Source organism: Haliotis rubra, unplaced genomic scaffold, assembly GCF_003918875.1.
Source record: "Haliotis rubra isolate DU_JTF1 unplaced genomic scaffold, ASM391887v1 Scf371, whole genome shotgun sequence".
Lineage (NCBI taxonomy): Eukaryota > Metazoa > Mollusca > Gastropoda > Lepetellida > Haliotidae > Haliotis > Haliotis rubra.
Genome location: NW_025767048.1, coordinates 1,019,322 through 1,042,497, shown reverse-complemented (window position 1 = coordinate 1,042,497; position 23,176 = coordinate 1,019,322). Strand labels below are relative to the sequence as shown.

At 42.0% G+C, this 23,176-nt stretch overlaps 1 protein-coding gene across 1 annotated transcript; it reads left to right on the top strand.

The window, feature by feature from the left end:
- The first annotated feature begins 607 nt into the window (after nt 1-607).
- On the top strand, nt 608-18,972 carry LOC124285985. The gene is made up of 10 exons (XM_046722299.1): nt 608-1,145; nt 7,718-7,942; nt 8,235-8,365; nt 9,014-9,140; nt 9,763-9,891; nt 10,814-11,011; nt 13,202-13,345; nt 14,126-14,227; nt 16,187-16,271; nt 17,576-18,972. Exons 1-10 carry the CDS (start codon nt 914-916, stop codon nt 18,684-18,686), a joined length of 2,484 nt encoding a protein of 827 aa, XP_046578255.1. The 5' UTR covers nt 608-913; the 3' UTR covers nt 18,687-18,972.
- Nucleotides 18,973-23,176: the final 4,204 nt, after the last annotated feature.

Genomic DNA, 23,176 nt, shown 5'->3' with positions numbered 1-23,176 from the left:
AGCAATATTCCAGCAATATCACGGCGGGGGACACCAGAAATGGGCTTAACACGGTGCACACAAGGTAGGGATAGGAACCCACCAGAATCCAGATACCGCTAAGGTACGCAACTGTGCAGAGAGCATTGCATAAACTTAGACCACAGGGTCACCATTGGCTAAGTATACTGAAGTACTACATATCTGGGACACATTGCGCTGAAATACTATAGTATACATATCGAGCACACTATTGTCAGACAAGACATATATCTGGGATACATTACGCTGAAGTACTACATATCTAGGACACAATTCACAGACAGAGACATATATCTGGGACACATTACGCTGAAGTTCTACATATCTAGGACACAATTCACAGACAAGACATATATCTAGGACACATTTCGCTGAAGTACTATATATCTAGGACACATTTGGCAGACAGAGACATATATCTGGGATACGTTACGTTGAAGTACTACTTATCTAGGACACAATTCCCAGACAGAGACATATATCTGGGACATATTACGCTGAAGTATTACATATCTAGGACACAATTCGCAGGCAAGACATATATCTGGGACACATTACGCTGAAGTATTACATTTTGAGGACACAATTCGCAGACAAGACATATATCTGGGACACATTACGCTGAAATACCACATACCTGGGGCACAGTTCGCACAAGTGAGACATATATCTCAACGCATCACGCATATCATGCAGTCGATGTTTACCATTCTGAATGTACCCAGGACCTACCCACGTGTTCATCTTTTCGAACAAACACCTATGATTCTTTCAAATACATTCTGCAGTAGACCTGTAGTCAGCTGTATTGACTAAGTCGCCAAATATTTCACAACCTTGTTACTGTAAACACCGGAGTACTCATCCCCGATGCAAGCAGTCACGTACTTCAATGCGCACTACCGTGACAATAAATCTACGTATACAAAACAGGTTCACTGAAGTGGCAACGCAGTGTGCACTCTACGTCAGTGCTCGTTCCCCGCGTTCAGCCTTGTCCTCAGCACACTTCCTTCCCAGGAACAAGATGGTGAAGTCGAGTATTCTCGCCTCCCGCGACAAGTGGGTTGTTGGCCTTATCTTCCTATTTTATGGATGCCACAATACTCTTGGTGACATATCTAGTAAGTATATTCAGATAATATGACTTTGCATCAACAATTCACTAATTTAACTGAGAAAAACACAATCATGGTTTAGATATAATATGTTTATATACTCAGTAACGGGGTTTGCAGTGGTTAAATTTAATTCAACATTTTTAATAATTGGATGTTTTTTTCAATCCTTATGGCAAGGGAATGTGATATTTTGTGTAACTAAGGCAACGACACTTCGTCGTGCTGCAAGAACAATAGTCTTCAGGACAGGGACATTGTCAAAAGCTGATTTTGTATTTTTAAACGAAAACGTGTACAATAAAATGTATCTAAAACATTAGAAAATATAATTCATATATTTGAATACCTTATAAATATTGCCAGTGTTCACCACGATTGACAAATGTCAAAAATATACTTTACATAAATATAAAAGGAAATTTAATGCGTTGATTCAAAATCTATTTGCATCAAACGGATTACCACAAAGTGCCCTTGATACCAACCCTACATTCCAGACTGATAAACAATATGTTCGGGGGACCAGAAATACAAGTCTGTGTTTTGTTTTGTCAATAGCTGCTCAGCGGTCACTCTACCCTGACCCCCTCGGGCTACTTTCCCTTAAGCAATATTATTTGTAACGTGTCTTGTTCTGTTCGTTTCATATGCTTATAAAATCGCAGTCGAGCTCATAAACCAGGAGAGACACATTCCACCGAAATATCCATAAACCTTTTGTAACAGAAGAGATTACTCACACCGACAAAGGAGATATAGGTACATGCGATGTAAATATGTACAAAGGCAAATACTGTGACTAGCCGTCAGGGTCTCCTTCTCCTCAATAACATTCTACGCAGGGGCGGATACAGTTTTTTTGAGAAAGGGGGGTGAACACTATTCAGAAAAGAAGGGATGCACACTTCATTTTCACCCGAGTTTCAATGGTTTCAATGGTCATTTAACATTTAGCCTTTGTAATTTGATGTAATATCATTTGATATCACTGTTACTGTTATCACTTATTTGAGTGGCATTATAGAAGTTGGGAAGTACAATATGGTCAAACTTTAAGGATAACGAAATATATAAATTGTTATCCATTAAGTGTGTCCATATTGATAGTGTAATCGAACCTTTCATTTATCAACCGTAAGCACATTTACTTACCGTTGTGTGAAGCCCATTTCTGGAATCTCCCGCCGTGATATTGCTGAAATATTGCTAAAAGCGGCGTAAAACTAAACTCACTCATTCACTTTCCGTTGTTGTATGTCAATTCAGTTCTACACCAGCAGCACGTTTATTCAATGAATAACATTGCTCACAGAACACCATAAAGTCTGTGACAAAGAGCAGGAAAAACCTGCTTTACGAATTCAAAAGCAAGGGGAAAAGGCAAGAGAAGACGAATAATGGCTCTGTACTTTTTCAAATAACACCGATTATAAAACTTAGGTCATAATAGATCACAAAAGAGGAAATATAAGCCATAACATATTGTTCTGGAATATTTCAAAAGTCTTTAGTGTTTAATCAATAGAAAAGCTTTGTAGTTTAGGTACCAAACTGTCCTTGTACTTGCTAACACTTTCATACTTTGTACATCCCTTTAACTAGTCTCCCTGTAATATACAGCCTATTGGTTTAATGTGGGGACAATATAAAGGTAATGCGCTACCCACAAGCACGGACATGATGCTAACAGATCGAAGAGTATTCGGTTCATGTCCAGGATTCGAACCGACGACCTGTTTATTACCTTCCCTTGTGAGCGCCAAATCAGCATTGCCTGATAATTGTGGAATAGTTTAAATTTCCATTGTCAAATGCATAATTTTGTTGTACAAAGGTACCATCCATGTTAGAGTGTTTTAAACAGGTAGTCATCAAAAAGGGGTGGTGGGGTAGCCTAGTGGTCAAAGCTTGTCCTTGTCACGCCAAAAACGCCACCTCTCCCATAAAAACGACGTAAAGCCATAATCACTCACTCACTCACTCACTTTAAATCAAGCCCAGTTAGGCCGTCTATGCCAGGGCTGCTATGAACTGGTGCACTACGATGGAGGTCAACACATGCTTCAACAGCTGGCATCTCTTGACGAATATGGTAAAGATTCGGTCATACAAATTATTATTACAATATTACAATAATACATTAGTCTACATTTTCTGAATGACTACTCATCTGTTCCTTCACAGGGATTGGATATGGAGCACAGTGGTGTAGTGGTTAGCATGCTGGCCTCTCACGCTAAAGGCCCGGGGTTCGAATCCCGGCGGAGACACCACAATTTGTGACCTGGGTCTCATACTGTGTTGTGTCCCTTGGCAAGGCACTTCGTCCACACTGCACTCAGTCCACCCAACTGTTCAAAGTTGGTACCTGAGAAGCGGATGTACGGAGCTGTAGCGGCTTTGAATAAAATCTACATAACCGTGCCATCCTTCTCTTCATTATCTAGTATGAGGACACTTCCTCAACTGTGTCACAGTACTGATCATTTTGCCCTGATCGTGACAGTGTCTCACGTGGCACAATGAATATATTCAACATGACGAGTGTTGAGTGTTCGTAAATGTGTATCTGAAAGAAGATATCGTGATGAGATACGCTAGGATTTTATCGCCACAGCCCTAAATATCAAATCTATATCTACACCCCAATCTGATATTACTTTGCCTACTGCAGTATGGTCAGTAACAGTTCAGTGTCTGGGGGAAACACGGAGGATGTTGGCTATATGTGACGTAAATGGCAGAGGTGTGTACTTAGGGCCTGTATCTGGTGAAGCGCATAGAGGAACTGTCAAGTGTAAACGTCGAGGAGAGGTCGATGCGCTGTTTCAACAAATGTTCAAACACAAACTAGGAAATACTACTATCCTAGGTTTCCGCCACAGTAAAGCTCAGATCTATTGGCAATGCAGGGTGTGTCTTAATGAAAGACTCATGTACTCGCCCACTTACTCAATCACTGACTCGATGTCATTCCATTTTAATGTATTTGGTTAAAGTGCTCTCTCAGCAGAGAAATATTTACTTTTGAAGTTTCTGTAGATGCTACATATGCTCTGTAGATGGAACATAGACTCTGTAGATGCAACATATGCTCTGTAGATGCAACATATGCTCTGTAGATGCAACATAGACTCTGTAGATGCAACATATGCTCTATAGATGGAACATATGCTCTGTAGATGGAACATAGACTCTGTAGAAACCAACATATGCTCTGTAGATGCAACATATGCTCTATAGATGCAACATATGCTCTGTAGATGCAACATAGACTCTGTAGATGCAACATAGACTCTGTAGATGCTACATAGACTATGTGGATGCAACAAAGACGCTGTGGATGTAACAGAGACTCTGTGGATGGAACATAGACTCTATAGATACAACATGTGCTCTGTGGATGCAACATAGACTCTGTAGATGCAACACAGACGCCGTGGATGCAACATATGCTCTGTAGATGCAACATATGCTCTGTAGATGCTACATGTGCTCTGTCGATGCAACATATGCTCTGTAGATGCAACATATGCTCTGTAGATGCTACATATGCTCTGTAGATGCAACACAGACGCCGTGGATGCAACATATGCTCTGTAGATGCAACATATGCTCTGTAGATGCTACATATGCTCTGTAGATGCAACACAGACGCCGTGGATGCACCAAAGACTTTGTAGATGCAACATATGCTCTGTAGATGCAACATATGCTCTGTAGATGCAACATATGCTCTGTAGATGCAACATATGCTCTGTAGATGCTACATAGACTCTGTAGATGCAACATATGCTCTGTAGATGCTACATAGACTCTGTAGATGCAACATATGCTCTATAGATGCTACATAGACTCTGTAGATGCAACATATGCTCTGTAGACGCTACATAGACTCTGTAGATGCAACATATGCTCTGTAGATGCTACATAGACTCTGTAGATGCAACATATGCTCTGTAGATGCTACATAGACTCTGTAGATGCAACATATGCTCTATAGATGCTACATAGACTCTGTAGATGCAACATAGACTCTGTAGATGCAACATATGCTCTATAGATGCTACATAGACTCTGTAGATGCAACATATGCTCTGTAGATGCTACATAGACTCTGTAGATGCAACATATGCTCTGTAGATGCTACATAGACTCTGTAGATGCAACATATGCTCTGTGAATGCAACAAAGACTTTGTAGATGCAACATGTGCTCTGTGGATGCTACATAGACTCTGTAGATGCAACACATGCTCTGTAGATGCTACATAGACTCTGTAGATGCAACATGTGCTCTGTGAATGCAACAAAGACTTTGTAGATGCAACATGTGCTCTGTGGATGCAACATAGGCTTTGTAGATGCAACATATGCTCTGTAGATGCTACATAGACTATGTGGATGCAACACAGACGCCGTGGATGCAACATATGCTCTGTAGATGCAACATATGCTCTGTGGATGCAGCATATGCTCTGTGGATGCAACAAAGACTTTGTAGATGCAACATATGCTCTGTGGATGCAACGCATGCTCTATGGGTGCAACATATACTCTGTGGATGCAAAATAGGGAATACGATGCAACATTTGCTTTGTGCATGCACCACAGGCTCTGCGGATGCAACATATGCTTTGTGGATACAACACGGGCTCTGTGAATGCATCATGTGCTCTGTGGGTATAACAGGCTCTATGGATGCAACACAGGCTCTGTGAGTGCAACATAGACTCTGTGGATGCAACATAAACTCTGTGGATGCAAAATAGGGAATGTGATGCAACATTACATTATGCTTTGTACATGCACCACAAGCTCTGTGGATGCAATATATGCTCTGTGGATGCAAAATAGGGAATGTGATGCAACATATGCTCTGTGGATGCAACACAGGCTCTGTGGGTGCAACATAGACTCTGTAGATGCAACATATACTTTGTGGATGCAACATAGACTCCGTGGATGCAACATATGCTCTGCGGATGCAGAATAGACTCTGTGGATGCAACATAGACTGTGGATGAAAAACAGACTCTGTGGATGCAACACAGAATCTGTGGATGCAAAATAGGGAATGCAGCATAAACACCAGCTCAGAAAGCTAGAATCTGACTCCATGTGTCTTCACATTGGTGATGCTGAGATTTTGTCCTCACACAGTGCGCGAAATCTGGGAGGAATTCTTGATTTCACCATGTCCATTGACGCCCATATTGTTTCTGTCAGCAAAGCTTGCTACTACAGCATTTTCAACATCAGCAGAGTACGCCACTATCTTGACAATCAAACCTGCAAAACGTTGATGCACTGCCTAGTAACTTCACAACTTGACTATTGCAACTCACTGTTCAGAAACTTCAAAGAATTCAGAACTCAGCGGCCCGATGTATCTCCCGTTCTTCCCACTATGACCATATCTCTCCTGTGCTTCAGTCTCTTCACTGGCTTCCCATCTCTGCAAGATTCACCTTCAAACTCCTCGCCCTCACTCACGACTGTCTCTACAATAAAAACTGTCCATCCTATCTCAAAGAACTTATCTCCCCTTACTCACCTCAGCGGAATCTCAGATCCTCCAGTGACTCTCTCTTGACTCAACCAAAATCACTAAATGGACTTTTCGAACGGGCCTTCTCTTTCGTCAGCCCACAACTCAGGAATTCGCTTCTCCAAAACCTCAGAAACACAACCACTAAAGACACTAAAATCACAGCTTAAGACTCACCTATATCTATCTGTGTACCAGTAAATAATCATTCTCTGTTTTATGTATGTATGTTCACTTTTATCACTTTATTAGCGCCACTGAGCATCTGTAAGGTAGATATTAGCGCTTTACAAATGTATTATTATATGCTTTGTGAATGCAACACAGGCTCTGTGGGTGTATGATAGACTGATATAATTATATGGATGTCAACTTCTTTATTGTGCTTTCTTTATTGTGTCACAATAAAGAAGTTGATGTCCATATAATTCTTACCTTTAACATGTGTTAACGTATGCATGTTCTGTGTTAATGCATAGTAAATGGACGTTAAATGCCATGAAGATACATAGTACTACACTGATGTTTTTCATGCTAAGACTCGTGAAAGAACAGGTCAAAGGTGAGGTAAAGTATATGTTGAAAGGGTAAGACACAGTACGGCCAAAGCCTAACGGACCCCTCGCTGTATTGCTGGTCGTAGAAGGAGAACGTATTGGGTGTCAGACACGGCAAAGTGGTTGAGTGAATGTACTGCTCGACAGTGCCACTGGTTTTTTCTGGTCCAGATCCGACTTTTTTACAATCCGTAGCCATGTAGATGGCATATTGGTGAGCCCAACAAGCACACAAACCAACGAACTAGCGTGACAAAAGCTTGTCAAATACATGTAGTATGAAAAACGGTTCGGCAAGCGAGTGACAAGATACGCCGATTACGTTAACATTCTATTTAGACCCAGTTGCATTTGTTGAAAAGCTGGATAAAGCAGAAAAAGAAAACTGAAACCTTTGTAAACAAGTTTTAATATCATATTACATTTAAAAGGAATTCCAGTCTAAAACCCCTGCTTTTTGTTCTACAGCGATATGGCATGACAGAGATCCAGAAGATGAAAGACACCGCAGAGCAGAATACCAAACTCTGAACACCTCCAACTGGTGGGATGCAGGACAGGAGTGTAAGGAGTTTGGAGGCCAGTTGTACGTCCCCGGTGCAGAAAGCATCTCCCAAGACGTGATAGATGCTCTGGAAGAAGACGAATACTATTGGGTTGGAGCCGTGAAGAATTCCAAATGGATATGGACGTGTGAGTAATCCTATCCTTTCAGTTTGTTTGTTTGTTTGTTTGTCACAGCTATATGGAGTCGGTCTCTTAATAATCCTGTGTGAGTAATCCTATCCTTTCAGTTTGTTTGTTTGTTTGTTTGTTTGTCACAGCTATATGGAGTCGGTCTCTTAATAATCGGGTTTGTAAATAATCTAGTGTTGACAAGCCTATGATCATCAACAGGATCATGATTAACTTCCACGTACAGCATGACTAGGGGACGCAACTCATAAACTGATATAGTGATGACGCATGGGCATATCTGTTTCAGCAGATGCTTCCCCTTTGTACACCTATGTCGGCTACAAACCTACTCCTAGCATGAAGAAAACCCATATCCATGGAAACTCTGCCTTTCAGTGCCACTTGGAGTGTGACGACGACAGTGTTGTTGGTTTGAGAGTAAGTAACTTCACTTTATAGTCATGACGTCAAAGATGAGGATGTTATAAGACCATGTGTGCATGCGTTCGTTCATTGCTGAAGAGAGCGAGTAAATGTGCAAGAATGAATTATCCCAAAATATCAGAGCACTGATTGGGGCGGTGGGATAGCCTAGTGGTTAAAGCGTTCGCTCGTCACGCCGAAGACCCGGGTTCGATTCCCCACATGGGTACAATGTGTGAAGCCCATTTCTGGTGTTCCTCGCCGTGATATTGCTGGAATATTGCTAAAAACGGCGTAAAACTAAACTCACTCTATCAAAGCACTAATTTGTGTAATGGGTGAGTGAGTATGGATTTCCGTCGCTTTTAGCAATATTCCAGCAATATCACGCCGGGGGACCCCAGAAATGAGCTTCACACATTGCACCCATGTGAGGAATCGTACCCAGTTATTTGGCGTGACGAGCAATCGCTTTAACCACCATGCTACCCAACCTCCCCTGATTTGTTTAAAAAATAGGCGGTACAAAAGCAATTCTACTGTAACCCAAAGGTTTCCAAAAGTTCCAGTGAGCCTCAGCAGCAATAACTCTTCTAGGGTTCCACATTTCAACATTAATAAAGAAAACCGTTTTTAACAATGACTATCTGCGTTCTTTATCAGGGTGAGGAGTGTTACTGCTTGTCGGCGGCGGTCCAAGCAACCTCCACAAACACTTCTCAAATCAGATGCTCAGGCAACTTTGATCAATCATGTGGAAATGAAGACGGAATGTCACTTTATGCTATAGGTAAGCTAACCGGTACGGTCGTGCACGCCAAGTGTTGTTTTTTTAGGTGGATTGAATAAACGCAATTGAAAGCGCATATAAAATCACTGATGGCGAAATATACATGACATTCAAATTGAAACACTTAATTATAACAACATCATGCTTGGTAGTATAACAATATTTGAATGAGATTCACTGAGAGGCATTAAAAAAATTTAAACATCATGTTAAGGGATATCCTTGGCTACAGTCATCCGGAAAACACAAAAACACAATTGGAAATTAGTCTTGGAACACACACGATAAAACGCTTGTTGGCGTCATTCCTGACATTTTTCGCGGACCGTCAGAGACCTCTACTAAATGTGCCATTTCACTTATCAACATGGTGAGCGTTGCTACCCTATTGTCATGACTGCCCTACTCCTCCTTGATCACTGGCACATACTGTGCTCTTTTAACAAAAGGTGTGTCAGTGGTGGTTGCAACCCGCAGAACAAGACAAGTTTATATATTTCTTACACACCAGATGACGTGGCTCATCCATGTCATGTAACCTGCACCCTACTATGCTGTTCTTACGTCATATTAGATCTGTTTCAGCCTATATTCGTGAACGATCATTTCCTGGCGTTATCAGTTTTAGATCGCGCTGAAATATTCTTAAAGGAAGATGGCGAGTGTGGTTATGCAGAGAAAGAATGGAGAGGGTCCATCAGCTTACATTTTGACCAGAACTGTGACAGGGAAAGGTCTCTTGCTTGTCCAGGTGAGAGAGACATTTGGAATGTTTTGAGGCCGCTCTTTATAATATTCCAGATAAATCATGGAGGCCTGTAAAAAAACGAGTCTTTAGCAGACAAACTGGATATTAGTCATGTGTTGATAGTAAGAACAGCATTCAACGCCGTCAGGGCACGTTGATGCACTGTCAAGGTACTTTCCCACGTAGCTGTTCAATCCCATAGTCAATGACATTAAGTTGCGATTACTCCTAGTCAACGCCTTCAAGTTACGATGACACAGAGCCTAACCTCTATATCAATTTCGTCGCCTCTGTTGACAAGAGACCGCCTCCGTACTGTAGTGTTTAGAGCGACCGCCCGAACAAAAAAGGTCGCGGGTTTGATCCCCGGTCGGGTCATACCAAAAGACTTGTACTTGTTCGTCCCTGCTTGGTGCTCGGCATTAATGAGTACAAAAAGGACTGGTCGGCTCGGAGTCAGTATAATGTGTCTGAGTGGGGTATTCATGCTTATCTGCGGCATGGTATCTCAGTGAGCTAGCACTGTAAAACCAGCTTAAGTCTGGGCTAGTACAAGCAGCCACACATACACATGCACGTCGTCGTAAGTCCGACGTTAAACCCCATTTCACCTCGCCTCTTGACAAGAACGGCTACTGATCCAAATGTAGAAATGGTCGGATTAACACAGGTCACGCCATGGTGAGGTCCCTTATGCGACTGCATAATTTGCGAAGTGTTCAGATAAGACAGTCATCAAATGTGTAGCTTTGGACATGATATTGTTTTTTAAAACGTGTATGTTTATAACCACACAAAGGGAATGTAAGGCTGAATATTTACTGACTTTTACTATCTTTAAGAAGATATTCGTCAAATATTGTCCTGTCCTGTCCGACATGTCCTGTCATGGGCAAATAATCTAATATGACTGTTTTACCAACAGAGCCGCTGCAGGATAGTACACGATGCCGGGGAACCGTATGCGTTAATAATGACGAAATGACTTGGGACGAAGCCAACAGAACACACCCTTTGCTGAAGGTCAACAACACTAACAGGCTTGATCTGCATAACGCCATGGGTCGTTGGTGGAGCTACTGGATTGGTTTGAGGAGAAAGTACTTCTGCAAATGGATAAATGGTAACCTTAAGATAAGATAAGATAAGATGATGCTTTATTATCCTGAAGGAAATTTGCTGTACGCGATTACCATTGAAAACACATTCAATATAACAACAGCTTCATACATACATACATACATACATACATACATACATACATACATACATACACCCTCACATATTTTAATATCACAAAATGACGAAAGTCAATTCCGCCGCCGTCATAGTAGGTACATTTAAGTTTGTAAATGGGTTTAGGTAATAAAATATCTCGACATAGATACAAAAAGGACATAAACAGACAAACTGGAGAGAGCATAACAACCATGCGTGTCGCCACAGAGCAGCGCCAGCTGCTATTTTGAATTGCCAGTCGAACCTTGTTTTGAATTGTTTAGATCTAAGGTGAAGGGATATTATAAGTTATCACATCGTGTCTCGGGAAATATGGGGTTTTATAAGTCCCGAGTAAGGTTGTATTCCCCGAGCAACCTTACGAGGGACTGATAAAACCCCGTATTTCCCGAGATACGATGTGATAACGCATTTATCTAGCCGAAAGATTTTACTAAATGAAAAGAAAAGAAAAGAAAATTCTCAGTTGTTGTGGCGAAACGTGTCCTTGCTGCTATGTTGACACCAGCTGATCGATTGACCTCAATGCAGCGCACTTTACTCACGGCTTGGCGATGCACGCTTTTCTCACTTCGCGTGGTCACCGAGGCGTGGCGGGATAATACGACTTTTTGTACTCCCTGCTCGCGGATCGTGACGGGTGTACATGGTATTTTATCAGAGTCACGTGAACCAATCAAAACTCGACATTCTTACATGAGGCTGGATAAGAAATGTTACCTATTAGCTGAAGTACCAAATGTTTGAGAAACGTTAGTTGCTAAACCTTCTGAACAACATACCTGTTAAAATTATAATCTTTACAACCATATCATTACCAAATATACTAGTATATAATATCAAAATAGGGTTTATAAGTCAATCTTGACAAATCTTGCATAGTTTTATTTAGAAACGGTGGCTATCTCAAGAAATCAGAAAAATGGCTCTATAATGGAAACCAAATGAATGTTGTATCACACTATAAATATTTAGGTGTTGTTTTTACCACAAAATTGATATGGTCCAAGACATGTGAAACAGTCTTCAAGCCAAAAAATTCAGTGCTTATTTTTCAAACGTTTTCTGTGCGTCAATAAAAATAATTCTTCCAATGCTGTACTTCGTGAAATTGGCAAAACTCAATTATGTGTTAAATATTATGGCAGATGTATCAAATATTGGTGCAGAATATTACATATAGACGATAATCGACATCACAAATCATGTTAGGAAATGTTAAAGATGCAAGATGATAGCGGCAGCTGCAACTGGGTTACGCATGTGCGTTTACTTTTATTCCGAATTGGATTTTCTTATGTTTGGATTACGCAGGAATGGGGGAATATTGAAATGTTTATAAGTAACTTTAGACAAAGATTCAAGGTATAGAAATTCAAAATTGGCATTCTAGGATAACATCATCATATTTTCTAAAACACTATGGAGCAGTCAAGTCCGCCCTGGAACCTGAAAAATACATATTGGAACAACACCTTATCCGCTTTTTATGCAAATCCCGCTTTTTAAGCCATGAGTTGAATATTCAACAACAACGTTACAATAATAATATAGATAAAAATATACTGATATGTGACAAATGTGATTTTAATGTTACACAAGCTGAATTTCATTTTTACTTGTGTGTCCATTTTATTCTGTACATAGAAAACTGTATAGGTAATTATTACCATTCGTTTCCATCAAGATTAAAACTAAAACAACTTTTAAGAACAACAAATGCACATATATTGAATTACACTGTTTTATCTGTCCATCCGCACAACATTGTTTTGAATGTTTGTACTCTTGGCCATTTGGCCTCAAATACAGAAAATAAACTTCTTCTTCTTCTTCATTATATTTTAATATATTATCATGAAAACAAAATTGATGAAATGATGATAAGGAAAATATTGAATAACACAAATGTCACGGGATTTAAACAGTAGTAATTCTGGTTAAGGCCCGATTCAGTTATCTAAGCGAAACATGTTTTACTTTTGAATTTCATGTCGTGATATACATAATTGCTGTAAATTGATATCAGGATTTCCATGTCATCTGCTGTTAACTGTACATGTTTCTGTTACAGGACAGGACGTGAGCACTGACTATGACGGCAGTGACCTGTCTGAAGCCTGCCTTACTGTACGGAAACTAGGCGACCAGTCATCTCCCCTTGTTCGCTTCACCTGGCTCCCCTGTGATGAAGAAATGTTATCTCTCTGTGAATCGGGTGGGTCGACTTTTACCTGCATTCTTTGTAATGATAATAGCTATATCTAGTTTGTATCCCGATAATGAGCTATTATGTATCTGTTAGTCCTGTATGTTTTACCTGCAACTCGCGTATTGATAATCAGGTTCTATTTGTGAGTCAGTTCTACGTGTATCCCGTGTGTGGATAATCAGTTATCTTTTTGTCAGTCACTTTTACCTGTATCCCATGTGTTGATAATCAATTATCTTTTTGTCAGTCAGATTAAATGCATCCCGCGTGTTGAAAATTAATTATCTACATGTATTTGACAGTACGTTTTACCTGAATCCCGTGTGTTGATAATCAGTTATCTACATGTTCTTTTAGTTTAACCTGTATCCTGTGTAGTAATAGTTAACTATCTATCTGTTCCGTTTCACCAAAGTATGGCATCTGGAAAGTGCCAACACCTGCCTGTTACATACCATAACATGATATAGAGAAGCTTGTGTATAATCCCATCTGAGACATATTCACCCTTGTATCTCATACACGAAGGAAGAAAAGGAATTTCATCTGCAATTATAGGCTCAGACTCGATCTACTCTCTTGCTGGTTTTTAGAAATATAAAAACCTAAGCGTGTTTATCTTAACGGGGGAAATCTAAATCCAAATAATGTGGAACTTGGTCTATCGGGACAATTTCATCGGTATGGCGTCCCAGTGGTCATGTCTAATCATTTCAGTCCTCGTCGATTTTAACTGTTCTCTCAAGTAACCGTAGCACATTTCTTTTGTTTGTTTTATATATTTAGTGAAACCGGGAACCACCTATGTGCCTGAACCACAGCCGAACACTGCTGAACCACCAACATCGACCGGCACCAACCACACAGAACTCTACGGACCGATCAAAGGTGAGCACAGTTTCATACGGCATATCCGTTATATAGTGTGTTGTGGAGGGGTGAGGTGTGTGTTGTGGAGGGTGAGGTGTGTGTTGTGGAGGGGTGAGGTGTGTGTTGTGTAGGGGTGAGGAGTGTGTTGTGTAGGGGTGAGGTGTGTGTTGTGGGGTGAGGTGTGTGAGGTGAGGTGTGTAGGGGTGAGGTGAGGTGTGTGTTGTGTAGGGGTGAGGGTGTGTGTTGTGTGCAGGGGGGTGAGGTGAGGTGTGTGTGTGTGAGGGGTGTGTGGTGAGTGTTGTGTAGGGGTGAGGTGTGTGTTGTGTAGGGGTGAGGAGTGTGTGTGTGTGTAGGGGTGAGGAGTGTGTGTGTGTATAGGGTGAGGGTGTGTGTGTGTGTAGTGAGGAGTGTGTTGTGTAGGGGTGAGGTGTGTGTGTTGTGTAGGGGTGAGGAGTGTGTGTGTGTGGAGGGGTGTGTGTTAGGGAGAGGTGTGTGTTGTGTAGGGGTGAGGAGTGTGTTGTGTAGGGGTGAGGTGTGTGTTGTGTAGGGATGAGGAGTGTGTTGTGTAGGGGTGAGGTGTGTGTTGTGTAGGGGTGAGGTGTGTGTTGTGTAGGGGTGAGGAGTGTGTTGTGTAGGGAGGAGGTGTGTGTGTTGTGTAGGGGGTGTGTTGTGTAGGGGTGTGGAGGTGTGTGTGTGTAGGGGTGAGGAGTGTGTTGTGTAGGGATGAGGTGTGTTGTGGAGGGTGTGAGGTGTAGGGATGAGGAGTGTGTTGTGTAGGGGTGAGGTGTGTGTGTGTGTGTGTAGGGGTGAGGAGTGTGTGTTGTGTAGGGATGAGGAGTGTGTTGTATAGGGGTGAGGAAGTGTGTTGTGTAGGGGTGAGGCATGTGTGTGTAGGGATGGGAGGTGTGTGAGGAATTGAGTGTGCGTGTGGGGTGAGGAGTGTGTTGTGTAGAGGGTGAGGTGTGTGTGTGTGTAGGGTGGGGAGTGTGTGTTGTGTAGTGTGTTGTGTGTGTTTGTGGGAAAGGGTGTGTTGTGGAGGGTAGAGGTGTGTGTGTTGCTTAGGTGTGTGTTGTAGGGGTGAGGAGTGTGTGTTGTGTAGGGATGAGGTGTGTGCTGTGTAGGGTGAGGGTGTGTTGTAGTGTGTTGTTGTGTGAGGAGGGTGTAGGGAGGAGTGTGTTGTGTAGGGGTGAGGAGGGTATTGTGTAGGGATGAGGAGTGTGTTGTGTAGGGGTGAGGTGTGTGTTGTGTAGGGGTGATGAGTATGTTGTGTAGGGGTGAGGAGTGTGTTGTGTAGGGATGAGGAGTGTGTTGTATACTGGGCCAAGCGTGCCCCTTACTAAGTAACAGACACAGGTGAGGGGTGGCTATCATGGGATATATAGGTACAGTTGGGAGAACAACCGACGAGATACTTCTAACCTTCTTCCTAATATAACCGCTTGAAAATATCCTGCAGTAGACGCAGGTGATATCCATGGATATACTGATTACCTACGACTGTTGTTACTGCTTGCATCGCCGCAGCATGTGCATCAGCATTTCAGACTGCTGTGGATATGCTGCAATTGTTCCTCTACTTAATAAAACTTAATACACTGCACTCTGAAACTGTTCAATAGGCCATGTTCATAGTGACTGCTACAATGGTGAAATGGTTTTACATGAGATTATTGTAATGATATGATATAAGTGTGTGTGTTTGCGTGCATGCATGTGTGTGTACTAGTCCGGATAGTTTAACGTGGACGCACAACTCAGTCCACGTTACTTTGTCCAAGACGACTAATCGTTACTTGCCCAAAACAAATACCACTAATTAACATCTTTCGATAAGACATGAGATGACCGGGCATCGAACCACTGACTGTCCTCTCTTCAGGCAGGCGCTCATCCCACTGGACCATAGAGTCCGTCTGTTGTTTAAAGGATTTCCTTTGTTCCATCCAATTGTTGCTTGAACTTTTTCCCTCATTGCAGGCAGTGCTGGGGTCTATATTGGAGCTGCCGTGGGCTGTGTTGCCGCTGTGATATGCTGCATAGTTCTGGTACTATTTATAAGACGGTAAGGACACTGGAGCTGAACATCTAGGGGACCGTTCATAATTTATGGCTAGTGGGGGGTGATGATGATTTTTATAGAGAAGCATGTACAATGTGAATGACCCCCCTAAAATGTATGTACAAAATAAGTGACCCCCCTGCATGTCATGTACAAAATCAATTACCTCCCCCCTCCCCTTCCCATAATTTCTAAGCATAATTGTATACATATTTTTGTGTACAAAATTGCTAACACCCCCGTTGGTACGTGTGTACAAAATTGCTGACTCCCCTAGCTCTCTACCCCCACTTAATACTTGATACTTTTGACTAGGGGATCAAAACCTACGTATGTGTTTTGTCTTTGTCTGTTCCAGTCGTTCATATTTCTTTAAGAACACACAGTTATTTACTATTTCCTTCCCTTGTGAATGATGATATCAGTTTGACATTCTAATTACGACTTTAAAAAACTGAAAAACTCTTGCTAGGCCTGACAAATCCGTCTGACCAATCATCCCACATGCATGAGTATGGTGGCTGATAAGGCCCATCACTTTCTCATGAGAGGGTGTCCAGTAAAACGCAATAGCACCGATAAACATAGGGTAAATTTATTCTCGTCACGAAGGGATGACAATATTTATCATACAATGGATAGTGTTCTCGGCAGGATAAAGCCAACGGATATTTTCGGTATCCTTTGGGGTCATATACGGATATCGATGCAAATATTAGTATCACAACATTGTAACACCAATAAGTCATGTTTGTTTACACTGTTCAAGAAGTCCTAGAAATCTGCATATGACCTCTCTAATTTGCATCGATATCCGTATACTAACCCAACGGATACCGAAAATATCCGTTGGCTTTATCCTGCCGAGTACACTGTCCATTGTATGATAAAGATAGGTCATCACACTCGTGTGTTTTGGGATGGTTAATATCCTGCATTAAGAATAAACGTTATATTTAAATAGCTAGCCTTGGCGAGCTACATGCATAGTGTGTATTCCTCATGCAACATTGCATTTAGCGAGCCTTGGCGAGCTAAATACATGGTGTTTATTCCTTATGCAGGATATTAACCACCCCAACACACGCTCGCGTGATAGCGTGATATTGTAATGGATGTATTCCTACAAATATGCACAATAACGTCACAAGAACAAAAAAACAACAAAATGGAACTGATAGTTGCTGTTTTACTTATGACGACCAGTTTGGAAATATCTTTGTCACCTTGACCACAAACATTCATAATCCATTGAACTTTCTGTTTCTTCATGTAAAGGTCATGCATCTCTCTGGGTTGTTTTTCAGGAAGAAGAAGTTCTGTTTTGTGGAAAAGTCAGACACACAAACACCTGTCTTCAGCAACCCCACTGCTGAAAGCACAACCTACTGTCTAACCACATCCACTGACCCCTACTACTCTATGCCCAACCCTCCAGAAGGTCAGTTACCCGACCCTTCTCTGACGAAGTCCATTCATGACCAGAAATCTTCAGACCCTTACTACTCTACCCTTGCTGTACAAGAGAAACCGGCTCCTCCCACGGCCGTCGTCATGCCATACCGACCATCAGAACAGACGCTCTATGTAAACTCTCCAGAGACTGCAAAGGAAGGAGTATACAATAAATTGTCTGATACTGAAAACCCGAACACTGACAGTACTGGAAATGCATACAACCATACTTCCGGTTTATTGCAAAATAGCTATAAAGGGGAATATGATTCCGCAAAGGCATTGGGTGATGAAGATGAAGGCATCCAGGATCATCTGCATCTGGGTCCACCAGCAGAGGAAGAAGATGATGGAATATACAATATTCCTGACTACGCTGAGCATCAAAGAGCAGATGGTGATTACGACAAAGCGAATATTAAACGTTATAATTTGGCTCTTACCGACAGTAACACAAGTCAGACATCTGTTACCAATTCCAAAAGTCTTGTGGAACCTGCACCTGATTCTCAAGCATCTGCTCCGGCTCAGAGTGTTCCTGAAGGAAGTGATGACGATTCCTATGAAATACCCATTGAAGGAACTGGCAATGATTCTACGGTAGTAAACGCGGATACGGCCAGTATCAGCGGCAACGTCGATGAAACAGATATTTATGAATGTATTGACAATAACAACTCGGGCCAAACTGGCCGAGATGAGGATGATAACGCTACCAGTGAAGGTGACGTCTCTGTATGTCAGGACGAGTTAGAAGCAGCCACATACTCTGCTGAGGACTGGTACAAAGAGGATAGAGAACATATATATGGTAATATCGAATCCGACTCCAGCACTGTTGGCCCTGTACAAGATGGTCACTGCTACTACAACATAGTCAGCGACACCAACGCTCTGTCAACACAACCGTCTACGTATTGCATCGATGACGACAATGTCTATTCTCTGGCTACCCATGCATAGGTCCGGCCAGCTTGACGTATATGTGTGTCAGTATGATATATACACTAATGAGTTGGTAATGTCAACACCGATATTGTCTCAGTCACGATAGTAACAAAAAACTTCAATATCTGTCATCGCAGCACAAAAATATACTATATATAATTGCCATGGACAATTCAGGGCTCCAGATAATTATTTTGACTCAAGAGTATTTCACTCCTCAAAATTAAAATTTAGGAGTAAAATACCAAATGGAGGAATATTTCACAAATGTTTTATTACTTTTCCTTGATAATTGAAACAGTTTTCCTTTCAAAAAACGCTACATGTTTCTTTTAGTTAGTCATTCTTACTGCAAACGACAGGAAATAAATGACAATGCGCGATAAATGTTTTCCTGTGCTGGTTTAAGGCCATCACGTGATATACAGTAGCCCTAAAGCTATATTATTACTGATACGCACCGGAAATGTTGTGATAGTAACGCTGTTTGAAGGCTAGCTTTTAAACAAATTGTGAACCGAACGAGAATTAGAAATATTAACGGAGATCAAACGGAAAAACTCAACTATGTTCGCTTCAATACAGACAGCAACACTATTCGAGATCTTCAGATCGGACATGCTTGTCGTAAGAGGCGACTAACGGGATCGGGTGGTCAGGCTCGCTGACTTGGTTGACACATGTCATCGGTTCCCAATTGCGCAGATCGATGCTCATGCTGTTGATCACTGGATTGTCTGGTCCAGACTCGATTATTTACACACTGCCGCCATATAGCTGGGGCGTGGTGGTACACAATCTGTCACAACATTGTAACACCTAGATCCACCCCCACGGTGTGGTGGTACACAATCTGTCACAACATTGTAACACCTAGATCCACCATCCACGGCGCGTGGTGGTACATAATCTGGAGTCACAACATTGTAACACCTGGAGATCCACCACCCAGGGCGTGGTGGTACATCAATCAGTCACAACATTGTAACACCTAGATCCATCACCCACGGCGTGGTGGTACACAATCAGTCACAACGTTGTAACACCTAGATCCATCACCCACGGCGTGGTGGTACATAATCAGTCACAACGTTGTAACACCTAGATCCACCACCCAGGGCGTGGTGGTACACAATCTGTCACAACATTGTAACACCTAGATCCACCACCCACGGCGTGGTGGTACATCAATCTGTCACAACGTTGTAACACCTAGATCCACCACCCACGGCGTGGTGGTACATAATCAGTCACAACGTTGTAACACCTAGATCCACCACCCAGGTACACAATCTGTCACGTAACACCTAGATCCACCACCCAGGGCATGGTGGTACATAATCAGTCACAACGTTGTAACACCTAGATCCACCACCCACGGCGTGGTGGTACATAATCAGTCACAACATTGTAACACCTAGATCCACCCCCACGGCGTGGTGGTACACAATCAGTCACAACGTTGTAACACCTAGATCCACCACCCACGGCGTGGTGGTACACAATCAGTCACAACATTGTAACACCTAGATCCACCACCCACGGCGTGGTGGTACACAATCAGTCACAACGTTGTAACACCTAGATCCATCACCCACGGCGTGGTGGTACATAATCAGTCACAACGTTGTAACACCTAGATCCACCACCCACGGCGTGGTGGTACACAATCTGTCACAACGTTGTAACACCTAGATCCACCACCCACGGCGTGGTGGTACATAATCAGTCACAACATTGTAACACCCCAGATCCACCACCAACAGGGCGTGGTGGTGGTACACAATCAGTCACAACATTGTAACACCTAGATCCACCACCCACGGGCGTGGTGGTACATAATCAGTCACAACATTGTAACACCTAGATCCACCACCCACGGCGTGGTGGTACACAATCAGTCACAACATTGTAACACCTAGATCCACCACCCAGGGCGTGGTGGTACACAATCAGTCACAACATTGTAACACCTAGATCCACCCCCCAGGGCGTGGTGGTACACAATCAGTCACAACATTGTAACACCTAGATCCACCACCCAGGGCGTGGTGGTACACAATCAGTCACAACGTTGTAACACCTAGATCCACCACCCAGGGCGTGGTGGTACACAATCAGTCACAACATTGTAACACCTAGATCCGACCCCAGGGCGTGGTGACACATAATCAGTCACAACATTGTAACACCTAGATCCAACCCCAGGGCGTGGTGGTACATAATCAGTCACAACATTGTAACACCTAGATCCACCACCCAGATTTACGAAAGATTCAGCGATCTCTACATCCAGAGTTCAAAGAGGGATAAACGTCATAAGTAATATTGTTTTGTTAGCAGCCACTGATCAAGACAACTGGGAGATCTATGATAAAACGTATTTCATTATAAATCCAGGTATATTATAAATGTTAGTTGATGATACAAATCTCATTCATAGCATCACGTTTACCTGCTAAATCTCATTAAGTACAGAACGTGATAAACCCGATTCGTTTTGTACACAATATACAGCATTCCCAGAGATTATTGAGAAAATCTTTGTTTCCTAATACCGATAAAAGATTTTTAAAATAGGTGTTGCATTATGTAGTAAGGTACTCAATATGGGAAGGTCTTGTATGCCTAACAATGAACCTACGACATCAAAAGTTATCCCCGTGGTGTAGCAGACGACTTCCTTTGTTGACTAGGCAGATTTGACAGCAGAAGAGAGGAGAAAGCTGGTTGAAGATGATTTTGACTGACTGAGTTTGGTTTTACGCCGCTTTTAGCAATATTCAGCAATATCACGGCGGGGGACACCAGAAATGGGCTTCACTCATTGTACCCATGTGGGGATTCAAACCCGGGTCTTCGGCGTATATAAGAGTTATTAGGAAGTAATGTGTCTGATAAATGTTCCATTAGTAAACTCATATCTATGTACAGTAGAACATGGTTATAGCGAACACGGATATAGCGTACAAACGGATATAGCGAACAAATTTAAAAGTCCCGTCAACAGTCCTTTATAATATCATTAAAATTATACGTGAATAACGAACTCGTGAGTAGCGAATTAACGGCTACAGCGAACTGATTTACTACCCCCAAGACCCAATTAACGACATGATTAGCGAACTCACTCATTGTCAGCTCAGCCACTTAGCGGTACAGTATACATCAATCTTGTTGGCGGTGAATCAACATTGTTTGGTGGTCATTAATTAATTAACAAAACAAACACATCGTGTTTAACGTTATGAAAAACGAAAGTTTTCGTTGACGAGGACGGTATCCATTGCCGTAGTATGATTGGCTGCCTTAGGTCACGTGTCTGATATACTTTTATATGACGAACATAATATCAAAGTTGACCAAACTATGCATTTATGGCCTATATTTAATCCTTTTAAATAAATTGGGGCATTTTAACTACCCCCTGGTGCAATTTGACCAAAACTTCAGGGCACTTCGACTAAATTTGTTGGGGGCAATTCGACTGGCAATCGGACTTTAATCTAATTTGTGTTAAAAATACCACTGACAGTAAGTTGTAAGAGGGAATGATGGAGTATAAATGAATCTCGTGGGTTCTTCTTTCTTCTTCAGCCTAGTTTGGGGATTTTCATTCCCCTTGTGTGCATGCATAGTCGGATCCGGAAATTTTTCAATGTGTGTGTGTGTGTGTGTGTGTGTGTGTGTGTGTGTGTGTGTGTGTGTGTGTGTGTGTGTGTGTGTGTGTGTGTGTGTGTGTGTGTGTGTGTGTGTGTGTGTGTGTGTGTGTGTGTTTGTTTTATTCGAACATAAAACTTCTGACCCGGATGGTCCTTTGACTCACAAAAAACGACAAAATGATTGGAATCCATGTTGATTTTATGATGATTATTGCTCATTTAAAAGTGCACTGATGTTCATACAAAACCATGTCTGGCCCTGGAATGTTTAATATTGAATTCATTGGTGAATGTAAACATTCAAAATATCATTTTGCGAGTCATACACGATTCAAGGTCAATACCGAGTGTAACCTCCATGTGACTATGACAGCCAATACTCTCCTCCTCATACCCCATGTCAGCCTCCTGATCCGCAGAAGGGCCAGTCTACGCCATTCCTCGTCTACAGCAGCTTCCAACTGGACCAGCTTCTGTACAGGAGGATCCCTTTGTTCCACACGACGACTAATCATGTCCCAGATACGCTCCAAAGGGTTAAGATCGGGGCTCATTCAATCGTGAGATATGTCAGGGGTGCTTAACTAAGTTCTTTGTGCAGATCTTGTTGAAAATAACAATAAAACAATTGCGATAGCATGAGATTCATTTCCAATCAAACTAAAGCTGTAAAAACCAAAACGACACTATCATTAGTAATGAGCAAGTGTAAACCAAAAGTCACTGTGTTCTTGAATCTGATTGGTTGAAAACGTGATCAAATGGTATTTGATTCCCGGAATATTATGCGTAGATAGCTGTGATGATCAAAAATGACGTAAAGTCTGATTCAGAGATCTATGT